Source organism: Stigmatopora argus, chromosome 16 (assembly GCF_051989625.1).
Source record: "Stigmatopora argus isolate UIUO_Sarg chromosome 16, RoL_Sarg_1.0, whole genome shotgun sequence".
NCBI classification, from domain to species: domain Eukaryota; kingdom Metazoa; phylum Chordata; class Actinopteri; order Syngnathiformes; family Syngnathidae; genus Stigmatopora; species Stigmatopora argus.
Genome location: NC_135402.1, coordinates 2,538,751 through 2,561,207, shown reverse-complemented (window position 1 = coordinate 2,561,207; position 22,457 = coordinate 2,538,751). Strand labels below are relative to the sequence as shown.

At 39.4% G+C, this 22,457-nt stretch overlaps 1 protein-coding gene across 5 annotated transcripts in view; it reads left to right on the top strand.

Moving 5' to 3' along the window:
* The window catches only part of rxraa (retinoid X receptor, alpha a), a 112,216-nt gene that overhangs the window by 16,420 nt on the left and 73,339 nt on the right, over positions 1 to 22,457 (top strand). For 3 of the 5 annotated variants that reach the window (XM_077623155.1, XM_077623156.1, XM_077623159.1), the window contains one exon: positions 15,188 to 15,268. The exons of 1 other annotated variant lie outside the window; for it this stretch is intronic. In XM_077623155.1, coding sequence (XP_077479281.1) covers positions 15,188 to 15,268 — 81 coding nt within the window. Of the gene's footprint in view, positions 1 to 15,187; positions 15,269 to 17,234; positions 17,272 to 22,457 lie in introns of those variants that run through there. One more of the 5 variants, XM_077623158.1, reaches the window with a different exon arrangement.

Genomic DNA, 22,457 nt, shown 5'->3' with positions numbered 1-22,457 from the left:
ACAATCTAAAGAGAAGCTAAAATGTCCTAAAGTGAAAGAACACATTACATCAGGGGTTGGTTTGCGGGCCGCTTTAACGTCAATTTGATTTCACGTGGGCCGGAATTTTAGATATAATATTTAGATTTTTTTATTATAAAAAGATTAAAAGAACTGGATTAAAAGACCTGAATATTCAGTTTTTTTTATAGATCTAAAACAATGTTTATTTGAGCTTTTTTAAAATATATTTTTAGATTTTACAAAATGATTTTTGAACTATAAACACAGAAAAAATGGATTAAAAATTTACAATTATTGATTTAAAAGGGGGGAAATCTGGAAATTTAATATACATCTATACTCTTCATTTTAATTTGATCCTAAAAGAGAAAGTCGGCACTCAGGATTTACTTTCCCGGGGCACACAAAATGATGCGGCGGGCCAGATTTGGCCCCCGGGCCGCCACTTTGACACACGTGCATTACATAGTGTGTATACATTGAATTGAATGCCTTTTTTTTTGTCATTGTAGAAGTACAATGAGATTTAAAGCTTCACTATAAAGTGCACACATAAATAAGTAGTCCCGTAAAAAAAGATTGATTCACAATAAAAATAAAGTGAGCTAGATTAGATTAACCTTTTTTCATCCCGTATTCGTACAATGAGATTGAAAACTTCAGCAAAGAGCGCACAAATAAATAAGTAGTCATTAAAAGATTCATACACAATATAAAAGAAGTGAGTATTTAAAAAAGCGATGTTTGTACGCAAGCCAAAGACATAAAATAAAAACGTTAACCACGAAAAACACTCGATAAATCACAGAACGACCAAAAATCCCTGTTATTTGAACCTAAAGTTTCTTTAAAACGGCATCTATTTCCCCACCTACATTTATCCCCCCCTCCAAACCAATTTCAAATGCCAATCCAAATAAATATCCCCAATCCCCTTCAAAGGCAAACCTCTCATATGGGATAAAAATCAATCCAAAGCGGCCTATTAGGCGTCCATTACAGTATTTCCTGGGCTTTGTTCAAAGAAACAGCCAACACCAGATCCCGAGATAAAACGGCACACTTGTACATGTGTATCTAACTTTTCAATCACCCCCGCCTATTCTTGTCTCCGCCACTCGGAACGTTCCCGTAACCCGACACTGTCCAAATATTTGCCCGACATAACGGCAAGATCCCGCGGCTCCAGTTCTTCTTCCACAATGGCTCCTTATCCTGAGCGAGAAACCCGACGCTCCCCGTTCGCTCGTTACGGCGAGCCGAGTAGGTGTTACTGTTAGAAACCAATTACTCGCTCATTAATGTTAGATGAGCTGCCCCGCGAGTACAGCTCGATGCTTATCAACTTTCCCCCCCGGTGATGTTAGCCTTTCCGCTGGCTAAAGCGGCGCACCTCGCCGTCTCGCTTTCAGTCTGGGATAAGCGGAAGGTGAAAGTGACAGCTGGCTATTTATAAACGCCACGTAAAAAAAAAATAGCATCGAGAAATGATAGGTTATTGTCCCCGATGTGACCTCTGCAAATACACGGTCAAAAAAGTCATTTAAGGGGGGAAACGGAGATAAAAATGTACAAAATCTGCTATTTTAAGATGGGAAATGATGTTACAAACACCAAAAAAGCACAGTAAAAGCAGTTGAAACCGACTGACAACTGGTTCGAATCCGACTCGGTTCAATACTCCAAAAATAGCGCATCGGATCAGACATCGCCGGTTAGTAATAATAATAACAGCCAAGACAAACACACAAAAAAGCACCGTAAAAGCAGTTGAAACCGACTGACAAGTGGTTCGAACCTAAACAAATCTGACTCGGTTCGATACACCAAAAATAGCCGCATCGGATCAGACATCGCCGGTTAGTAATAATAATAACAGCCAAGACAAACACACACAAAAGCACCGTAAAAGCAGTTGAAACCGACTGACATCGCCGGTTAGTAATAATAATGACAGCCAAGACAAACAGACTAAAAGACAGTTTCAAATCAAGACTTATCTTGTACTTATTTATGTGACCACTTATTCATGTTGACTACTTATTTGCTGCTTATTTATTTGTTACTTATTTATTGATGATTTATATATCTGTTTGTTGTTGTTATTTGTCCACTTTGTGGCGATGCTTTAAATTTCATTATACTATAACAATAAAAGCATTCAATTCAATTGAAGAAGTGCCCAAAATGTCCTCGTCCTCGTCAGTATTGCCACCCACAAGAGAGTAAAGATAGAAATTAGCCTTTGGCTATAATCTTACATATTTACACATAGTATATGTTCATGAATATGTATTGTCCCTTTATGAAATAAATCCAACGACGTTTCCCAAGACGGACGTCAGCAGCTTTGCTATCCTTAAGAATATGATAAAAGGGAAGCAGGCTTTTTCCTTCTTCAGGAGGGATGTTTCCCGTTGCACTTCCTGTCTGATTAGTGAGACGGGAGACAAAAAAAATAAAATAAAAAAAAAACGCCACCACAATCCTCACCACGTTCACGGGAAAAAAAAAAATCCAGGTTTAACAGCTTGTTGTGGAAATGCGCTCCATTTCACTGCAATGGGAAATGCTTGTAATATTTATAACTTTACTTCAGCGTGCACTCGATCATGAAAGTTATGATTTAGTTGAAAACACACATTGGTGTTTCTTTTGACAATATCCTTGTCCGTCTTGATTATTTTGTTGCTTTTTATTAAAAACACCACTATTTTTCTTCCCATTCTGATCTTCTAAAACTGTCATTGAAAAAACTTAGATATCATATTTAGATTTTTTTTAATAAATGGATTAAAAGAACTGAATTAAAAGCCCAGAATATTCAGGTTTTTTATAGATCTAAAACAATATTTACTTTAGCTTTTTTTAAATATATTCATTCATTCATACATTCTGATCTTCTAAAACTGTCATTGAAAAAACTTCGTACAAACACAACTATTTTTCTTCCCATTCTGATCTTCTAAAACTGTTGTGCAGTACATTTATTCATTCATTTTCAGAACCACTTACTTTCAGACCCTCACAAGGGTCGTGGGGGGTGCTGGAGCCTATCCCAGCTTACTCTATACACAGAGGACACCCCAAATCTGTGGTCAGCCAATGGCAGGTCTCAAGGAGATAAATGGCCAATTGCACTCATTCCTAGGTTTTGGCAATTTAGCATTAATTTAGCCTAGTATGCATGTTTTTGGGATGTGGGAGGAAACCGGAGTATCCGGAGAAAACCCATGCAAGCCCGAGGACAACATGCAAACTCCACCCAGTAGTGACCCACCTGGGATTGAACCCTTGACCCTAGAAGTGTGACGCCAAAGCGCTAACCACTTCATCACCGGGTCGGCCCTCTTTTGACAATCTCCTTTTATTTTTGTTTTTTCTTTTAAAAATCTATCTGGCGGCAGTTACGGAGAAGATGCATGATCTGAGGGTCCGGGGGAAAGTCGTTGGGGGGGGGGGGGGGTCGCCGGTTGAAGTTTATGGAGATTTATGGCTCCTTCCGCGGGTCCCTAATTGCCTCCTCCTCCGTGGGTAGTCCGAGGAGGCCGGCGGTGGGCCGTAACCAGCGCCGGGGCTCCCGCAGGTGGGCTCGCTAAACTCATGTTTATTCAGACTTGTTATGGAGACAAATGGACAAGTGGACATATGATGGAGGACTGCAAAACCACAGGCCAACAGAAAGACATCTGGTCGACCTGGTCCGAGACTTCAACTTGGCCTTCATGGGTGGTGGATAATGTTCCCTCTAAGCTGCGCGCGTGTGCAATTGCGCACTACTCTCGTCTTCTCTGCGCACAGCAAATCATATGGAGCGCACAAAATAAAATCCCAATTTTATTTTTATTTATTTTTATTTTTTTAGCAGTGAGGCTGACGCGCGAACCACTCATCTGCCGGGCCGCCCATTCAGAGATATTAATCATTACATTTTATTATGACTAAATCATTTATGTGTAGTAGACATACACCTGCTTATGGCAGGTGTGATACTGGTGTGTGCCCATAGCGAGCAATGATGAGGTTGTCTTTCTGCCCAGACAAACAAAAAAATAGAGGGAACAATGGTGGTGGATAGCGACTGGTTTCAGTTTTTGGGAGAGGCGTGGCTTGTAAGGAATGAGAAAAAAAATGCAACTTGGTCATATTAGTGAAATTGGCAGTGGGATGGGTCGAGGACAAACATATGGAATGGAGACGTTCAATAATATCAACTCTGATCTAATATTAGTAAAGCATTAAGTGTACAATTGGTCATCACAAAGTGTAAGCCTTTTACATCAGTGACCACATTTTTGATGCAAAACAGAGATAAAATACACCCTTAAATTGGACTTATTAAGTCTATTCACTTGAGTTTTGGTTCAGTTTTATGCAAACAAACAAAAGAATGGCCAAAATCCAAGGGTTGACATCATTGATAAAATTCAGATGCCTCTCAGTACCCTCGGAAAAGTAGCAAATATGGACTAATTCATATTAGCGTTTGTGTTAGCCACCCCTATTTTTCCGCTAGCTAGTGTTTGATCAAAAGTCATGTAACCCAAGCTATTTGACCCTCCAGAATGCTCATTAGAAGATTACCTTGTTATTATCCACCCGAGAAAAACAGCGGTGGGAACACAACCCGATGCATAAATGAAATAGCTTCCATGAAGCCATCTGGATACTTTTTCCAGCTCTAACCTAATATGGACGACCAACTTCTGCTTCTCGGATTTTAATTAGTAGTCATGTCAAACCAGTACTTTGAGTTCTCAATGCCAGAAAAATGATTCTACTATATATTGAGGTTTTTAAAAATAATAGAAAATAGAACAGAGTAGCGGTTACCTTGTAAAAATAACACGAGGATGATGTAATTTGATTAGTATTGATTTATTTATCATGCTCTATTATTTCATTGGCCACTAGGGGCTACCTCCACGAGGTCGATAATAGCACAGAGAAAGAAGTCAAAATATTTTTAAATAGACACGATAAAGACATATTGGCCTATTGCGGCAGGCCACAAAACCTATTAACCGCGATAAATGAGGGATTACCGCATAAATAAATCCAAGTCATTGTGAATTGTGATCAACTGCCATTGATTTCTACAGCAATTTGATTAAAAAAAATACATTCCAGCCTCCCGTATTTATGTTCTTATGACATAAACAACATAATCAACCATCACCTGTCTTTTAAATTTCCCACATCACTGCATTCCACCACTCGATAATCACCCGATCTTTCAGGTCGACGTAACGAGACGTCACACAAAATCACCCGCATGAATCCAAATAATGTCATTCCGTCTAATCATTAACACGTTGACGCTATCATCGAGCGGGAACCGAAGGAACGCCGCCTGCTCGGATGACTCACACTTTTCGTCACGAGCTCCAAAGACCATCAAGTCAGCTGTCAAACATAATTAAAGCGCGAACATCGCATGTGGCAGCGTGTGACGGAGCGCGGTTGCCAGGTCTGATGAGTTAGCGCTGCTGCGGCGTTGGCGGCGGCGTCTCTCAGCCTGACCCAGTTCCCTGACAGGAACCGGAGACGCATTTCCCCGCTTGGGGAACCCCCCTAGCTTCCCCCCATTCCTCCATCTAATGAAGACCAGAGGAGGAGGATATCAGACATACGTTTGGACCAATCTTCACTCCAACGCTCGACCTTGAGACCCCCGGGATAATTGCGGTCCTCGGCTTGATACTAACGGGGGTCGTCAACAAAAGCACATGGCCTATGGCAGACTGCTGACACGCATTGACGACGCCCCCCCCATTTGACCATGCGATTGTCTGTGAAGCGTTATTGTTTACCAGACGATGATTTCGTCCTCATTTGTCACGCGGCCCACTGAAAATGGCGCCTTTGGATTTGAATTTTCAGTCGTTTTACTTAAATGAAACTTTATTCCCTTCCGCCATCTTTTGTTTTGTTCTGTAGTAAAGCAAGGGTGTCCAAAATGCATGGCGTTTTAGGCTTATAGTCCGGAGAATACGCTAGTCAGCAGTGTCAAATCCTTAAAATACCCACTTTTTTTTTTTCAGGGATGCGAGACGACAGGAAGTGAAGCGTTTTCTTTTGTTGCCGTTGCACTTAAACTTAAACCCATAAACGGAAAGTGTTGGGGAATGTGTGACCTCGTCCACAATAAGGTCAAAATAAAACATGTCCAAAAAAATAGAAGCACCAGGAGAATAATTTGGCGTGTCCTGTGACATTTTTTAAGAGGGGAGTCCAATCGAAACCAGCGTCCGTCCGTCCATCCGTCCGTCCGTCTCTTGCACTCTGCGTGACTGCATGACGTTGTGCAATAGACTTGATGTCCTTTTCTTGCCAACTTGTTTTCACACTTGCAACATCCTGAACACAACACACCACAAGAGCCTGACAATTTAACTACCTCGTGCTAAAGAACAAAGAAAGGAAGCGAAACGCGCCTCCAAAAATGTGCATTTATACTGAGTAGCATTGTTTTTTTTTTTTAATTTGAGAAACTAAGACACCGTGAAGCTTTTATCATTTGCAGACAGCAAGCTCGGCGAGTTGTCTATATTTTGAAAGCAACATTGTTAACTGACAGGCTAATTATAATGTTGTATCATTTATATCGGAATATTTTCGGATTCTATGGCGTTTTTTTTAAGTAAAAAAATGTGAGTCACAATGTTAAAATCATAGTACAAGTGTTGATATTGCTTATGTACATTTTTAAGACAAATTAAGTTTGTATCTTTCATGATATAGGCACAGGTATGAGAAAATGACTCCCTCCAAAATAAAATACACAAACAAATTAATAAAAGTGCTATAAGAAAAAGCCATTCAGGACATTCTCAATGCAAATTTTCATGTAAACCTAACAAAATTACACCAAAACTGCACTCACATACTGCTAACCACTTTAGTCACATGTTTTTTTAACTCCATTTTTATTGTGTATTAATCTTTTAACGACTACTTATTTATTCGTGCACTCTATGCTGAAGTTTTAAATCTCATTGTATGAATATGGGATGAAGAAAGGTTCATCTAAACCAGGGGTGTCAGACTCGGGTTGCTTCGCGGGCTGCTTTAACGTCAACTTGATTTCACGTGGGCCGGACCATTTTAGATATAATATTTAGATTTTCTTTTTAATAAATGGATTAAAAGAACTGGATTAAAAGCCCTGAATATTCCGTTTTTTATAGATCTAAAACAATGTTTATTTTAGCTTTTTTTAAATATATTTTTAGATTTTAAAAAATGATTTTTGAACTAAAAGCACAGAAAAAATGGATTAAAAAATGACAATTATTGATTTAAAAGGGGAAAAATCAGGAAATGTAATATACATCTATAGTCTTCATTTTAATTTGATCCTAAAACAGCAAGTCGGCACTCATGATTTACTTTCCCGGGCCACACAAAATGATGCGGCAGACCAGATTTGGCCCCCGGGCCGCCACTTTGACACCCGTGATCTAAACTAATCTATAATGACAATAAAGGCATTTAATTCAAACATTTTGAAAAAGAATGTAACAATAATAACAATGAAACCAATATACATTGCTTATGAACTACTTTGAGTGATTAGAAAGTCATATTTTAGCACAGATTTTTCCATTTTTTATTTTTTTTATTTTAGTACCAATAGTATTCACCCCTCAATTCTGTATGTGAACTCCAACTACAATACAACACATATAAAATGATTTTGGTAAAGACATGTTGAAGGGAGCGTAATATAAAGCATTAAATCTGCATCTCCATACAATCCACATCAGAAATATGAGGCACACCCGTTTTTTTTACTAGGTCTACAGTGTCTTCTGTGTCTTGTGTCTGTCTTGCTACTGCAACCAAGACATTTCCCCAATACGGGATGAAATAAAGTCCTAACCTAACCTAAACGTCAAAAGTCATTGTTCTCCCAATATACCCAAAAAGCCCATATGGTCACTTCTACTTCTGCATGTTTGTTTTTAACACTTCCCTGCACACCCTTTCACACTCGTGCTGCACGCGCGCTATTCTCCAGCGCGTATTCCCTCGTTCGTACCGCTAAATACATTTTCAAACGTTTGGGTATACCCGAAAGAGCCCATTTTCGATGGCACGCTTCCTTCCACAGTCCCTCCTAAACTCTCACACCTTGTTCCGATCAGCTTATGGTGGTACTCGGAGGGAAGTGGAATGGGGGGAAGGCGGAGGGGAACCAATCCGAGGGGAGGATGGGCAGAGGAATCCCTTTTAGTGCCTGGAGCTGTGAAAGCAAAAGAAAAAAAAAAGGAAAAAAAAACTCTTACTACCTTCACAGAACCCCCCCAAGACTGAGGAAGGGATTTTATCTCTTCGTCCGTTGGGACTTTACAATGCAACGCAAGCTTTTTTTTTTTATTTTAACTTTAGAACTAAAGCAATAACACAAAAAAGAAAAAAAAAATAGTGAGAAAAACAACTACTCCGGTCCAGATATAAAAAACGGAAGACACGTTTGTGTTTGTGCAACACCGAGACATAAATATAGCTTATTGTTTGCCACCTTTTCACACTCCGATTTACACAACAAAAACAAAGACGGCCCCGCATTTGAAGTGCTACCGGGCCCGGTCAAAGATACACACAGTACAGATACGGTATAACAACAGCAGCGTCTATTATATTGTGCATACTTAAAGGCGGCTTGAATACGAGCGCGCTATCAAAGGAGAGTTCAAAGCCAAAGTTATAAAAGTTGATGACTAGAACACAAAGAGGTTTGGATGTGGGACACTTCACATGAGCTGATACAAATTGGACTTAAACGGCGTGTGCCACTGTTTTATGTTTGGGTTTTCTTTTTGTAATTTAAAGTGTACATTTGCTCGCAATCTCTGGATTAAGTTTCTTAATTTCTAGTGTTTTTGTGATGCTTTGAATTGAATTGAATGCTTTTATTGTCATTATACAAGTATGAGATTTAAAGCTTCAAATAACAACAACAATCAAACAGACAAATAAATCATCATTAAACCCAGTGGCGGTCGGTCCGTGCATTTTCTAGTAGCGCCTTCTATCGGAATCAATCCAACCCTCAAAAACTATTTTATGGCTAAAAAACCTCTACTGCAGTTACAGCTGCGACACATAAAAAAGCATCAATAATAACCTCGTACAATTTAAATATTATTTAGGAATATAGCCATATTTTTCTCACCAAAAATCCTTTTTAACTGTACACAATATCCATCCTCCTTTCTTTCTTCCTTCTTTTCTATCGCCATTGAAGCTAATGCTGAAAGTCGAGCCTGTCCTTTCGTATTTCTGGCATACGTTTTTATTCGATTCAGTGCTGAAAATGTTCGCTCCCGGTTGCGACAGGCTTGCTTGCTTTGGAGGTGTCCCACCTTTCTTAATGATGTCCAGCTTTTTTTTCTTGAAAAGTCCGTCTTGAAAATGGCTTTAAATCAACACAAAAATATATTTGCTTGTGCAGCTCGCTCCAGATACAGTTTGGTAGTTCTGGCTAATCACTAGCCAGCCAATCATAGTTGGTGAAAGCCATGACATATCCCTCCGCCTGCGAGAAGGCATTGTGGTGTTGCCAACTCGAAATCTGACTGGTTAAAGCAACAGTCTTATCGACGCTTGTTTAATGCAGCAGAGCCTGCAGGACTGATTGTGAAGGCCTTGAGGCAGATTTCTGACCCTGGCAACAAATAATAGCTGAAATGTGATTGGTTAAATGCTTCAATATGAAAACACACATTTGGAAGCAGTGCAACCAGGGAGAATAGCAAAGGATGCTAACAGACAATTTGGAATTATTTAATAAGTATTGATGGACAAAATATAATATATAATTCCGATATTTCTTAGGCCAGCAGAGAAGGCCTTGAAGGCCCTGACGGCCCGCCACTGAATAAACCAGTAATAAATAAGTAGTCAACAACATAAATAAGCAGGGAAGTGGACAAATAACAACAACAAACAAACGAATGAACAGATAGATCATCAATAAATAATAATGATAGATAAATGATCAATAAATAAGTAATAAATAAACTACTAGTCAACATGGATAAGTGGTCACATAAATATTCCAGGTGTATTCATGTTATTGTGAACTTTTTATTCTGCAAACCCTATCAAAAGTACTCATTTTGTATTTTGTTATGGATTTATAAACAATAATCAGATTAAATTTGAAATCTATCTTCTTTTATTTAGGTACTTAAAGGACATTATATATAGCCAGAAACAGGACCGAGCCATCCATCTCGGCATAATTACGTCCCTAATGTGTCACACTTCCAACTGTGCAAAGAGTAGGAAATCCAAAAAAATCAACAAAAATAGAAGCCTCTACTCTTTTAGGTTTATTTATTCAAACTCAGCAGGAAAGCCCTAAGCTACAAAGTGTATCAAGTGCAAATTCATGTACTTTATGAAACTCTATGCATCATTTGGCCTCATAATTGTAGGGCCAAAGACGCCATTGGGTGGCCACACCGCTCATATTTTGTTTGAGTTATGCGCAAATGCTAGCGTGAATTACCCGCCTGTCAAAAGTTCCCAGTGTGAGGCCTGCTCCGTTTTCTTTTCTCCTTCCTTCCCCAAAAATCTATTTTCACGAGCCCGTGTGGGGGGAGTAAAAAAGACACTCTTTCCAGAAGCGTATGCATACTGAACAGTATGTGGTATCAGGTTTTTACTAGGCACCTCCACCTCTGCAGACAGCGCCTTGTCTGCGCTTTCTTTATTCATCGGCGTTACTTTTCATGCTCCATTTTATGTCTTCTGTCATACTTTGAAGGGATTTTCCATGTGTTCCAACGTGGGATTTTGGTGCCTTGAAAGTGCGACTATGCTACTATGCTCTTATTTATACAGTCTTATCCACATTAACAATGAGAAGACAGGCATTCATTCATTTAATTTTTTGACCGTGGGGGGTGCCGGAGCCGATCCCGGCTCATTACGGGCACCAGGTGAAGGATACACTTAATCCAGGGGTGTCAAACTCAATTTTATCTGGAGCGCCGAAATTAATCCATGAATGATTTGGCATTTTTTTCGATCGTGGTGACCAATTTTCAAATTACAGTACAAATATTCTGCCATTATTGATTTAAACAGGAAAAACACAGGAAATATTTCCTATACATTTGTAATCTTTACTTGAATTTTATCATAAAACGGGAAAACGGCACTTTCTCGGGCCGCACAAAATGATGCGGTGGGCCAGATTTGGCCCGCGGGCCACCGCTTTCAGACCTGTGCCTTAATCGGTGGTCAGCCAATCCCAGGGGGCGAGGACGCAAACAACCAATTACTCTTAGTTCGCAATTCGGGGCAATTGAGAATGTTTAATTAGCTTAGCATGCATGTTTTTGGGATGTGGGAGGAAACCGGAATACCCGGAGAAAACCCACGCAAGCCTAAGGAGACCGTGCAAACTCCGCCCACCTGGAATCAAACTCGCGATTCTAGCACTGTGAGGCAGACATCACGAGGCTCTTAAATATACATCTTCAATAACATATATTTTTTGAAATAATGGATGGATTTCAAAAGTAATTTACAGGGCAGAGCGACTAGAAAGGCTTGGAATTCTTCGAGCTAATTAACATCTGAAGGGGGATAAATTATGCAAGTAACACTTTTGATCATCATTTTTTATGAAAGGCTTTGCCATTTCTTATTTGATTGTTTCCAGAAGAAAGGATGAAAATAATAATAATACTGTCTGTGCACCCAGGAGGTGAGCACAAGAGTAAAAGAAGTATGTTGTGACCTCCTTGGATACGTACGTATTCAATATATATATATAGTTTTAAATATATATATATATTTTTTATCGCTCCGAATTAAATATTCTCTCTCATCCTTGGTGTTGAGCTATAAGCACTTCAGGTTGGGTGGGGGAGGAATGAAAGAATAAAAACACTCTTTTTTGCCTCTCTAGGAAACTAGATATATTTAGAAATATGCACTTTAAAGGACAAAACCCCCTTGCAAAAGCCATGAAAAAATAGGCAGACAGAAACTGAGAAAAAAATAAAATAAAGATGGTATTGTTAGTCCATAACTGTTAAAATGTTGGGTCTATTTTGACCTAGCCTTTGGCAGAGCATTTATTTATAAGTATATTTGCTTATAAATCGGTATGTAGATTAAAATAATGTCATTCTAAAGGTCTTGAAGCAATTAACTTTTTGTTTTTTGTATTTAATCAACAGTTTTTCTATGCATTGTGCTTATTATGTACATGTAATTGCTCACACAAACATAGTAAACACTGATGAATTAATTGCAGACTTCTCGGTGCCCGTGTTGCCTATAAATAACTGCGCGCTGCTTTAGTTTTTTGTTTCTAGCACAGTAATCCTGAATATTCTAGCTAGGCTTTGTTGTTTGACATTTTTTGCAAACCCAACCCCGATTCAAACATCAACTGTTTACAATTTGTTACGAAAAATGACACGTTTTATTATTTTCTTTTGTTTGCGCCCGCGAAACCAACGTTTCATCTACAAACAAAATAGAAGTGGCATTTTTCCTCACACGAAATGTGGCATTTAATTAGCGATGCTCCTCCCGTTCGTGTTAATGTTTCATGTTTGTGCTCATTCACAATTTAATTCGGAGTTTGGAGGCACTTGAAGTGCCATCGGGGTGGCTACAAAAAAATAACAAAACATGTTGAGGCTCCGCTTTCAAAACTTGCCGAGGCAGGAGTCCGCCAGTCGCTGTCATTAGCCGCGGGGCGACGCGACCCAAAGCAGACCCGAGGCCGCTCATCTGTACTTGTCGCCCGGCTGGCTTCATTAGTCACCGTCCAGAAAACGGGGGGCTCTCGTAAAAAGATATCTCGCCCCCCCGTGGAGAGCCAAGTGCCTTCGTAGATAGGGTGCTGACCTCCTTGGTGCCGAGTGGCCAGTGCATACCTGTCTGCTCCCCTTATTAATGAATGCAATTCTCCTTATTAAGTAATAATAAACCATACAAACGCGGCACATATTTACTCACATAGGGCGCACTTAAAAGTCGAACATTTTCTCCAAAGTGGACGGGGTGCCCAATCAGGATGAACTAAATTTAAGATTCTGTAGATGTCGCTGTATGACGCTGACAGCTGGACTGCCTAAGTACATTGCTTGCTGACACGCTATATTTATATAGTGAAAAGGCGGCGTGTGAAACGGGAATTCGCGTGCGCATACAATGGTTAATGCATGATAATATTAGCAATCGACGATGATGTTTTAGTCTGCGACCAGTGACTGAGATGATCCGGATTACAGCCAAAATGGGTAAAAATAGACCGTTTTTTCAAAAAAACGTACTTACAAAAATCCCGTCCAAAAGTTGTTATATGACCACATGTGTCAAAGTGGCGGCCCTGGGGCCAAATCTGGCCCGTCGCATCATTTAGTGTGGCCCGGGAAAGTAAATCATGAGTGCCAACTTTCTGTTTTAGGATCAAATTAATATGAAGAGTATAGATGTATGTTAAATTTCCTGATTTTCCCCCTTTTAAATCAATAATTGTCATTTTTTAAATCAATTTTTCTGTTTGTAATCAAAAATCATTTAGTAAAATCTAAAAATATATTAAAAAAAGATAAAATAAACTTTGTTTTAGATCTATAAAAAACTGAATATTCAGGGCTTTTAATCCAGTTCTTTTAATCCATTTATTTAAAAAAAAATCTAAATAATATATCTAAAATGTAACGTGAAATCAAGTTGACGTTAAAGCGGCCCGCGAAACAACCCGAGTCCGACACACTTGGCGTACACCATTTGAAATGATCAAAAAACGAATAAAATACAGAAAAAATGTATAAGTTGATAAAACCAGACCGGTTTTACAAAAAACATACTTAAAAGAATCCCGTCCAAAATTTGTTATATGGCGTACACCATTTAAATTGATCAAAAAATGCATAAAATACGGGAAAAATGTATAAGTTGACAAGTATGATACTTTAAACACTCACATTGGTGAATGTAGTTCACCAGTAAAGATGTCCCGTGCCAGCCATGTAATCTACGGTAAAAAGGGGCGGGCCTTAGTAAGTCTTTGATTGTCTCCGCTTTAATGCAAAAAAAACCCTTTCTTATTCACGTGGCCTTTTTTTTATACTTGTGGCAAAGTGTGCACAATCGCATTATTATTACTGAGAAAATCACTCTTATTAAGCCTTTGCAGTGTCATTTGCGCCGCCATCGGAGCTGCGGGCTGTCAAGCGAGCGAGCGTGGCGGGACGCCACATCCCTGTGAAATGCGATTTGCATGAAGAAGTGGCACTTTGTCATTTATTTATTTCCTTCTGTAACTGACAAACATAAATAAAAGAAACAAACTGCTTGCTGAATGGCTCCCGGAGGCGCCATCAAACAGGTGTTGTGGATGGAGTTCATTGATGTTGCTACTGGATTAGTTATGAGTTTTTTGGGGGAGGAACTGAGTTATGGATTGAGGATTTGATGTAGTTATTGGATTTAGGACATTTTTTTAGTGTTAAAAATGAGGCTGAGTGAATGTTGGGAGAATTAACTTTTAGAATTATCTTATAGGAGATTATTAAGACTAAGCGTCAGCAAATTTGTAATAATTGTCTTCATTTCTTGTCATATTTTATTTATTAAGCTAGTTTTTAGCATGTGTTGTTGGTTTTTTGTATTAATATTATTGGTATTATAGTAGATGATGGACGGTCGGTGTGATGCTTTTAAATTTTGTTATTCAATTTTGCAATATCAATTGATAAGGATAATATATTTTAGGTGATTTTCCCTATCTTAAAAGTGACAGTCAATCCTTTGTATTATCAGTTTGTCAACGTTTACTAAAAAGCAGGACATGATCCTCAATTCTGGTTGTGATGTCATCACTAGAATTGCTGAAAAAAATGGGTGTTGCTGCATTCATTGTTTTGGGTAGAATTAAATGGTAAAAAAAAATTGGCAGATTTGGATGCCAAATTTGTTTTCTACATGTATAATGACATTAGTGTTTTATTTTGACACAGTTGAATGCTTTTATTGTCATCATACAACTATAATGAGATTTAAAGCTTTCATCACATAGTGCACAAAAAAGATGTTTGTGTTTTGATTATACAATTTTATATAATTTATATATATATAGTTATATAATTATGGTTATGTTATTGTCATATGAATGAACGTTTGTATTTTTTTTTATCAGATGAATCTCTTGGCGTGGCGCAAATGTGAGCAACTCAGTCCAAACTCTCCAAGTTCAAGTCAAAGAAAACGCAAAGACGAGGTAAGTCACTCAATTTGTTGCAAAAACGTCGTTTGTGAACGCAGCTTTGCGAGTTGGAACCCACTACAAAGTCAGCTTTGCAATGACATGCAAATCTCTGCACAAAGTTAGCTTTTCGTGCTCCACATTGGCCGACCGTCTTTTCTTCCAAGTTTTTTTTCCGATCCAATGCTTGAAATTCTTTCCCGACTTTTTCGACCGAGGGATCTTCCGTTTTTACTCGAATTTGCTTCTTCTCTTTTGATTCACGACTCATAAATGATATAATCTGCATTCAATCGCTCCGGTCGCTCCGCCCGAGACGAGATACCCGAGATCGATTGATTGAATTTGCCATAGTTTTGCCTTGGAGTTGAGCAGGAAATTTGAGGCAGATTTGTTTTCAAGAGAAAAGGACCGAGGTATGGAAGGGTGTGTACTTGGGTGAGGGGGGTGGAGACTGAGGACAGAGGACAAGAGGACAAGAGGAAGAGGGTTAATCACATTTGCAACAGGACAGGCTTCCCCTTGAAGTGGAAGACAGTGGTAGGAAGCTTCCAGATTTATGACACTTAGTAGTTGGCTATTGTATCCGCCCGCCTTCACCGTGGCAGTTGACCAGCAGACAGACGGAGGGGGAGTGTGTGAGAACAGTTGTAAATCAAATTCAGAGTGTGGCCCAGACACACACACACACACACACACACACAGTCACATTCACAGACACACACACTTTCAGCCTTACACTTGCAGTACATGTGTGAAGGACGGGCGCTTTGACAGTGATTGGATAGAGTTCAAAGTGGGGATTTTTTTTTAAAGCATTTGAGATTTGACATAATGTAGTATAAAAGTGTATTTAAAAAAACATAGTTGGACCTTGTCGAGATGCATTTGCAAGTTAGGGCTGAAAACTAGAGTCAGTCGATGGAGATGTATTGAAGTAACAAATAGAGCATGTGTGTCAAAGTGGCGGCCCGGGGGCCAAATATGGCCCACCGCATCATTTTGTGTGGCCCGGGAAAGTAAATGATGAGTGCCGACTTTCTGTTTTAGGATCAAATTAAAATGAAGAGTATAGATGTATATGAAATTTCTTGATTTTCTCCCTTTTAAATCATTAATTGTAATTTTTCATCCATTTTTCTGTGTTTTTAGTTCAAAAATCATTTTGTAAAATCTAAAAATATATAAAAAATGCTAAAATAAACATTGTTTTAGATCTATAAAAAACTGAATATTCAGGGCTTTTAATCCAGTTCTTTTAATCCATTTATAAAAAAATAAATCTAAATATTATATCTAAAATGGTCCGGCCCACGTGAAATCAAGTTGACGTTAAAGCGGCCCGCGAACCAATCCGAGTCTGACACCCTTGAAATAGAGTCTTGTCAATACTGAGTGAGTCATTTTCAGAACCGCTTATTCTCAAGAGTCGCGAGGGGGTGCTGGAACCAACTATTACGCCCATTCACAGATGTGTTTAAGGATGCTTATTTCTCAGGGAATTGATTTTCCTGGTAATATTCTCATTTATCTTGTCAGAAATGAGACAAATCTCACGATTGGTCTCCTTCTAGCCAAAGCACTGACATGTACACAGGCCTCAAAGGGGGTACGTGGACAACTGTCGGTCCTAGTTGATGAGAAGATAGACGTCATCCGTCTCCTCAAGGACCATCGAGTCCATTTCCCTCCCAGGGAATCGGGAGTGGCTTAAAGTGGAGGAGTGGCTTAAAGCCGGCAAATGTCTGGCTTCATTCCTTCTGCCGCATTTCCCATATTCCATATTTTGGCCTGGTTTGCCACCCCCCCGCCTCACTAAATGTGTGCGGTGCCCCCATGTGTACATAAGATTTCTGGCCTCAGTGGGAAATGTTTACCCAGCTGAAGTCCAACAGTGTTGTACAACTCCCTTCCCGATGTACTGCGTGCGACAGCCAAGTTTGTCATATTTATGAAAGGTTCCATTTAAAGAAAAAAAACTTTATTGGATTTGAAAATGACCACAGGACATCCCAAAGGTAAAGCGTTATTTATCTTTGATTTATGACTTTTACGATACACGTCGCAACACTACCTTGGTGATAATTCAACTTGAAGCTGATCATGGTTTGTTTTGAAATGTTGTATTTAATGTTATCTGATGATGAACTGATGAAGAAATGTTTTTAAAAAAGGCTTGACAAGACGTTTCAAAAGACATCCCGTAATTCAGCGTCGTAATCTGCCGTCTTTGGCAATTTCATCACAATACGATGATGCTGGCTGGACTCACTTGGGAGTAAAAATATGCTCTGCGAGAATAGCAATTCTCCTTGGCCGTAAAACCAGCTTCTGCCAAGTACCAATCAGATTTATTACGCTGTCCATTTGAGTGTAACCCATTTCACTTTAGTACACTATTAAAGAATGATGTGTGTCCACTTTCTGAGACGTTCCTATTCGAGGGATTCTCACCTGTGGACAATGTCCCTCAGAAATGATTCTGCCCAAGTCATATTTAAAAATGAATGACGTTTGGTAGAATGAACGTTTGGTAGAATGGACGTTTGGTCGAACGGACGTTTGGTCGAACGGACGTTTGGTCGAACGGACGTTTGGTCGAACGGACGTTTGGTCGAAAGGACGTTTGGTAGAACGGACGTTTGGTCGCCGGGTTGTTACTGTTGAAACCAGCATTCAAAATTATAATCATGAGAGAGAGAGTTTAATATCTAAATATCTAATATAAAAATATCAACAGTAAACTCTGCCATAATTTGATAGCGAGCGAACCCGGCGACCAAACGTCTTTCGACGAAACGTCCGGTCACGCCACTGAGACACACACTCCTATATAGGGGCAATTTCAAATGTTCAAACAGCCTACCATGTTTGTTTTTGGGATGTTGGAGAGAACCGGAGTACCCGGAGAAAACTCCTGCACGGCCGGGAAAACATGCAAATTCCAAACCCGGGCTTGAGCCCTCGATCTCATGATTGTGAGGCCGATATGCTACTCACTCGACCACCGAGCCACAGTTTAATTTTTTTCCATGATATTCTTGGAAGTATTAACAGGAATTGACACGGTGAACGCGGCGAGCAATTTTTGCCCTGTAGCATCTCAATTCAACAAGATGGAGTTTGCGCCCAAATGGCAAGACGTGTGGTTCCGTTTGTCCCGTCACGGTACCTCTTCCTGCTTCTGGGTCTCCGGTGTCAGCTCTTGTTGATTTCCGCAGGGGAAGTTGCCTCAGCGCTACCCTCAGACAAAGACCTGACCCCGGGGTTAAGGAATGTGAACCCAGTGTTGTGACCATCCAGACTTTCCCTCAGGGTGGACAATGCCTAACACCTCAGCAAACGCCCCATTGCTCAATCTCGTCTCAAATGCTCTGTCTACCTCATGTGTCAAAGTGGCGGCCCGGGGGCCAAGTCTGGCCCGCCACATAATTTTGTGCGGCCCGGGAAAGTAAATCATGAGTGCCGACCTTCTGTTTTAGGATCAAATTAAAATGAAGAGTATAGATGTATATTACATTTCCTGATTTTCCCCCTTTGAAATCAATAATTGTAATTTTTTAATCCATTTTTCTGTGTTTTTAGTTCAAAAATCATTTTGTAAAATCTAAAAATATATTTAAAAAAAGCTAAAATAAACATTGTTTTAGATCTATAAAAAACGGAATATTCAGGGATTTTAATCCAGTTCTTTTAATTCATTTATATATTAAAAAAACATCTAAATATTATATCTAAAATGGTTCGGCCTACGTGAAATCAAGTTGACGTTAAAACCAACCCGAGTTTGACACTCATGGCGTACACCATTTGAAATGATAAAAAAAAAAACGAATAAAATACAAAAAAAAAAGTATAACTTCATAAAACCAGACCGGTTTTACAAAAAAACGTACTTAAAAAAATCCCGTCCAAAAGTTGTTATATGGCGTACACCATTTAAATTGATCAAAAAATATATAAAATACGGGAAAAATGTACAAGTTGATAAGTATAATACTTTAAACAATCACACTTTACCTGAATTTCGTTGAATTTCTGAATCTCATACGCATCATTTTTCCAACTTTACTTCCCGGCATTTAAAATATCCTTCCTATGATTCCCAAAACTAGAAACTGCGTCTTCTTTAGGACATGTTTTAATGGTTCAAACTGCTACGGACGCATGTTTTGAACACTTTCAACCAAGCTGGCAGATTCGACTCGATCCAGATCATTGTCCATTGTTGCCCTATAATGGCTCATTTTGTCTCCTGTCTCCGAGCTTGCCACACTGGAGGCTTATCTCATTTCTGTAATTGCAACTTCCTACTTCTCGCTCTGTTTACACGCTAATACCCTCCGGCAGAATCGGCACCAGCGAGCGAGGTGGGAGGAGGAAAATATGTCTGTCGAAATCAGACGACCCTTCCTCCACCAGGTCACTTTTCCGCATACGGCAACGGCGGACGCCAATTGTCGGGGTAACCCATGCGAATAATATCGATAATACGACCGCTCGATAAATGCCAAACGTGCGCTTTATCGTATTTTACGTTGGTTTGCTTACGCAGCCCCTTTAAATGTAGACCAACGCGCTCGTGCTGTTTTGTTCGTTTCGTGAACAGATGCAAATCCCCACTTTGGAAAGAATTCTGGATATGGGGGTGATTAATTATTGAAGTTATTCCATTCCCTGGACCGACTGTATTGGCACAGCTCGTCCTTAGGCGAAACCGGTTTACTCAGAAGCAGATTTGCAATTGCTTGGCTTGGGGAAGTACAGCAGTCTAAAAATACGGCATTAAAGATGATTCCCACGACCGTAGTTTTGCGGACTATAAGTCGCACCTGAGTTGCGCAAGCCGGGAAATGCAAACATACGTTTCGCTAGAATATTAATCACATTTTTAGGGGGAATTTTATTCGATAAAACCCACAACAAAGAACAGATATGTTATCTTGAAAGGCATTTAGAATTGGAAAATAAGGAGACGAGATATATCTATTTTTACAAAGTAAAAAAAATCATTGAAATGTATTGGTAAGTCCTTTTTAGCTGTTTTATTTAAGTTACAGTTTTAATTACATAACACTGCATTGAAATTGAACCATTTGGGCGTTCGCACATTGTTCAACATTCTCAAAAATCAGCATATCATACATTAAATTCATTTTTACCCACAATTCCACTGAATATTAAAAATTAGGGCAGGAATATTGAAAACAAATTTGTTTGTTTGTTCTGGCACAATTGAATAGTGTCAATATTTCTGAACTATTGCATACTAACCCAATCTATGAATATTTATGATTGTTTTTGTTTTGTTTTAATAATGACTGGCAAAAGCTCCAAAATATTGAAAGTAATCATCCATCTTTTTTTCCGCCGCTTTTAAAGTCTGTGTGTGTTTTACCGTACATTCCTCCGGATTGGAAACCATTGTCATTGCCACCAAAACGTCCATAATCACTTTTACGGATGAGCTTGTCATGAATGGTCAAAGTACAAAGGAGACCAAAAGGCCCTTGTGTCATTTATCACCCACTTTAAGAGAAGGAGAAAGAGAAAGAGGAGGAGGAGGAGGATGAGGATGAGGAGGGGGGGCGGCTCAGAGGGTCTGTCAGAGCCACCATAGCAGAGTGAACCAGAACAGTGGTGGTCTCTCATCCCCTGAGGCCCAAACCCGTTGCTTGAAGTGGAGAATTAAGACAGCCCAGGCGAGAGAAGTGGGGTGGGTGGGGCAAATAGAAAATGCAATGAGAGTTAAATATAGACGGGAAGACTGTTAAAAGAAGACAAAAAAGACTCAAAACAGCCTCTCGAGCAGGCAGGGGTGTCAGACTCAGGTTGGTTTGCGGGCCGCGTTAACGTCAACTCGATTTCACGTGGGCCGGACCATTTTAGATATAATATTTAGATTTTTTTAACATAAATGGATTAAAAGAACTGGATTAAAAGCCCTGAATATTCCGTTTTTTATAGATCTAAATAAAAGTTTATTTTAGCTTTTTTTAAATATATTTTTAGATTTTACAAAATGATTTTTGAACTAAAAACACAGAAAAAAGGGATTAAAAAATTACAATTATTGATTTAAAAGGGGAAAATCCGGAAATTTAATATACATCTATACTCTTCGTTTTAATTTGATCCTAAAACAGAAAGTCAGCACTCATGATTGACTTGATGATAGAGAATTCATGGATGAAAGGTCGAGGCCAGGGGGGTCAAACTCCGTTTGATTGGCGGGCCACATTCATACCAACTAGATCTCGTGTAACCCAGATCAGTTTATATTTGGGCCTAAAAGGTGAATTTGTTGGCTGTCAATGGCACTGAAAGATGAGCGTCAGTGGCTAGTTTAAGTGATTTGGACATCTGTCATTGTCAATAGCAAGGAAGGAGTTCATTTTGGGTCACTTGCTTTTTTTCACTTCCACTTAAAAGTACTTATGGGTCACTCCCTGAAAAGTTTAGATCATTTTCTATTGATTTGGAGGGACTTCCCGGGATGCTTCTTGTACATTTTTCGGTTCCTCATGTTTTTTTTTGGACACTTGCTGTTGGTTTTGGGGCATTTTAAGGTTGCTTATTCACTCATTGGCTGCCATTGAAGGAGCGATTTTGCCGGCAAGGGCGAATGAACGAATGGAAATTGAGCATTTGTCAAAAAAAATGAAAGTTTTCCATTCTGTACGTACATTAGAGTTAGAAAAAAAGTCCGCCAGGTTGGATCGGACCCCCTAGCGGGCCACTTCCGGCCCCCGGGCGACACATTTGACACCCCTGTTCTAGGGGGTTTAAAGTGAAGTAAATAGCTTAGTCTAGCAGACAGATGAGACACAGGCCGACATGATTGTTGCGTCTGTCTTCCATTAGAGAGCGCAAATGCCCGAGGCTACCCCAACTCCATCAATTGGGCACAAATTCCCCTTTTTTATGTTCTCTATAGAACACTTTATATCAATTTTCACAAGAATCGATCATGAATCCAGTCTAATTTCCAACAAATTCCAAAAATTACCTTCACGCTCACCTCGATGGAATGTCGGTTTAAAAAAAAAAAAGATGCCCATTTTAAATCAGCTCCTTTTGATCTTTGATGCGCCATGCATTGCATTAATTATGCATCACGCCTCGGTATAAACACGGCGAACACCTTCTAGTGCTTTAACGGCTGCACGCTCGTCGCCAGGAACCGTTTTTAATGCAGTTTAGC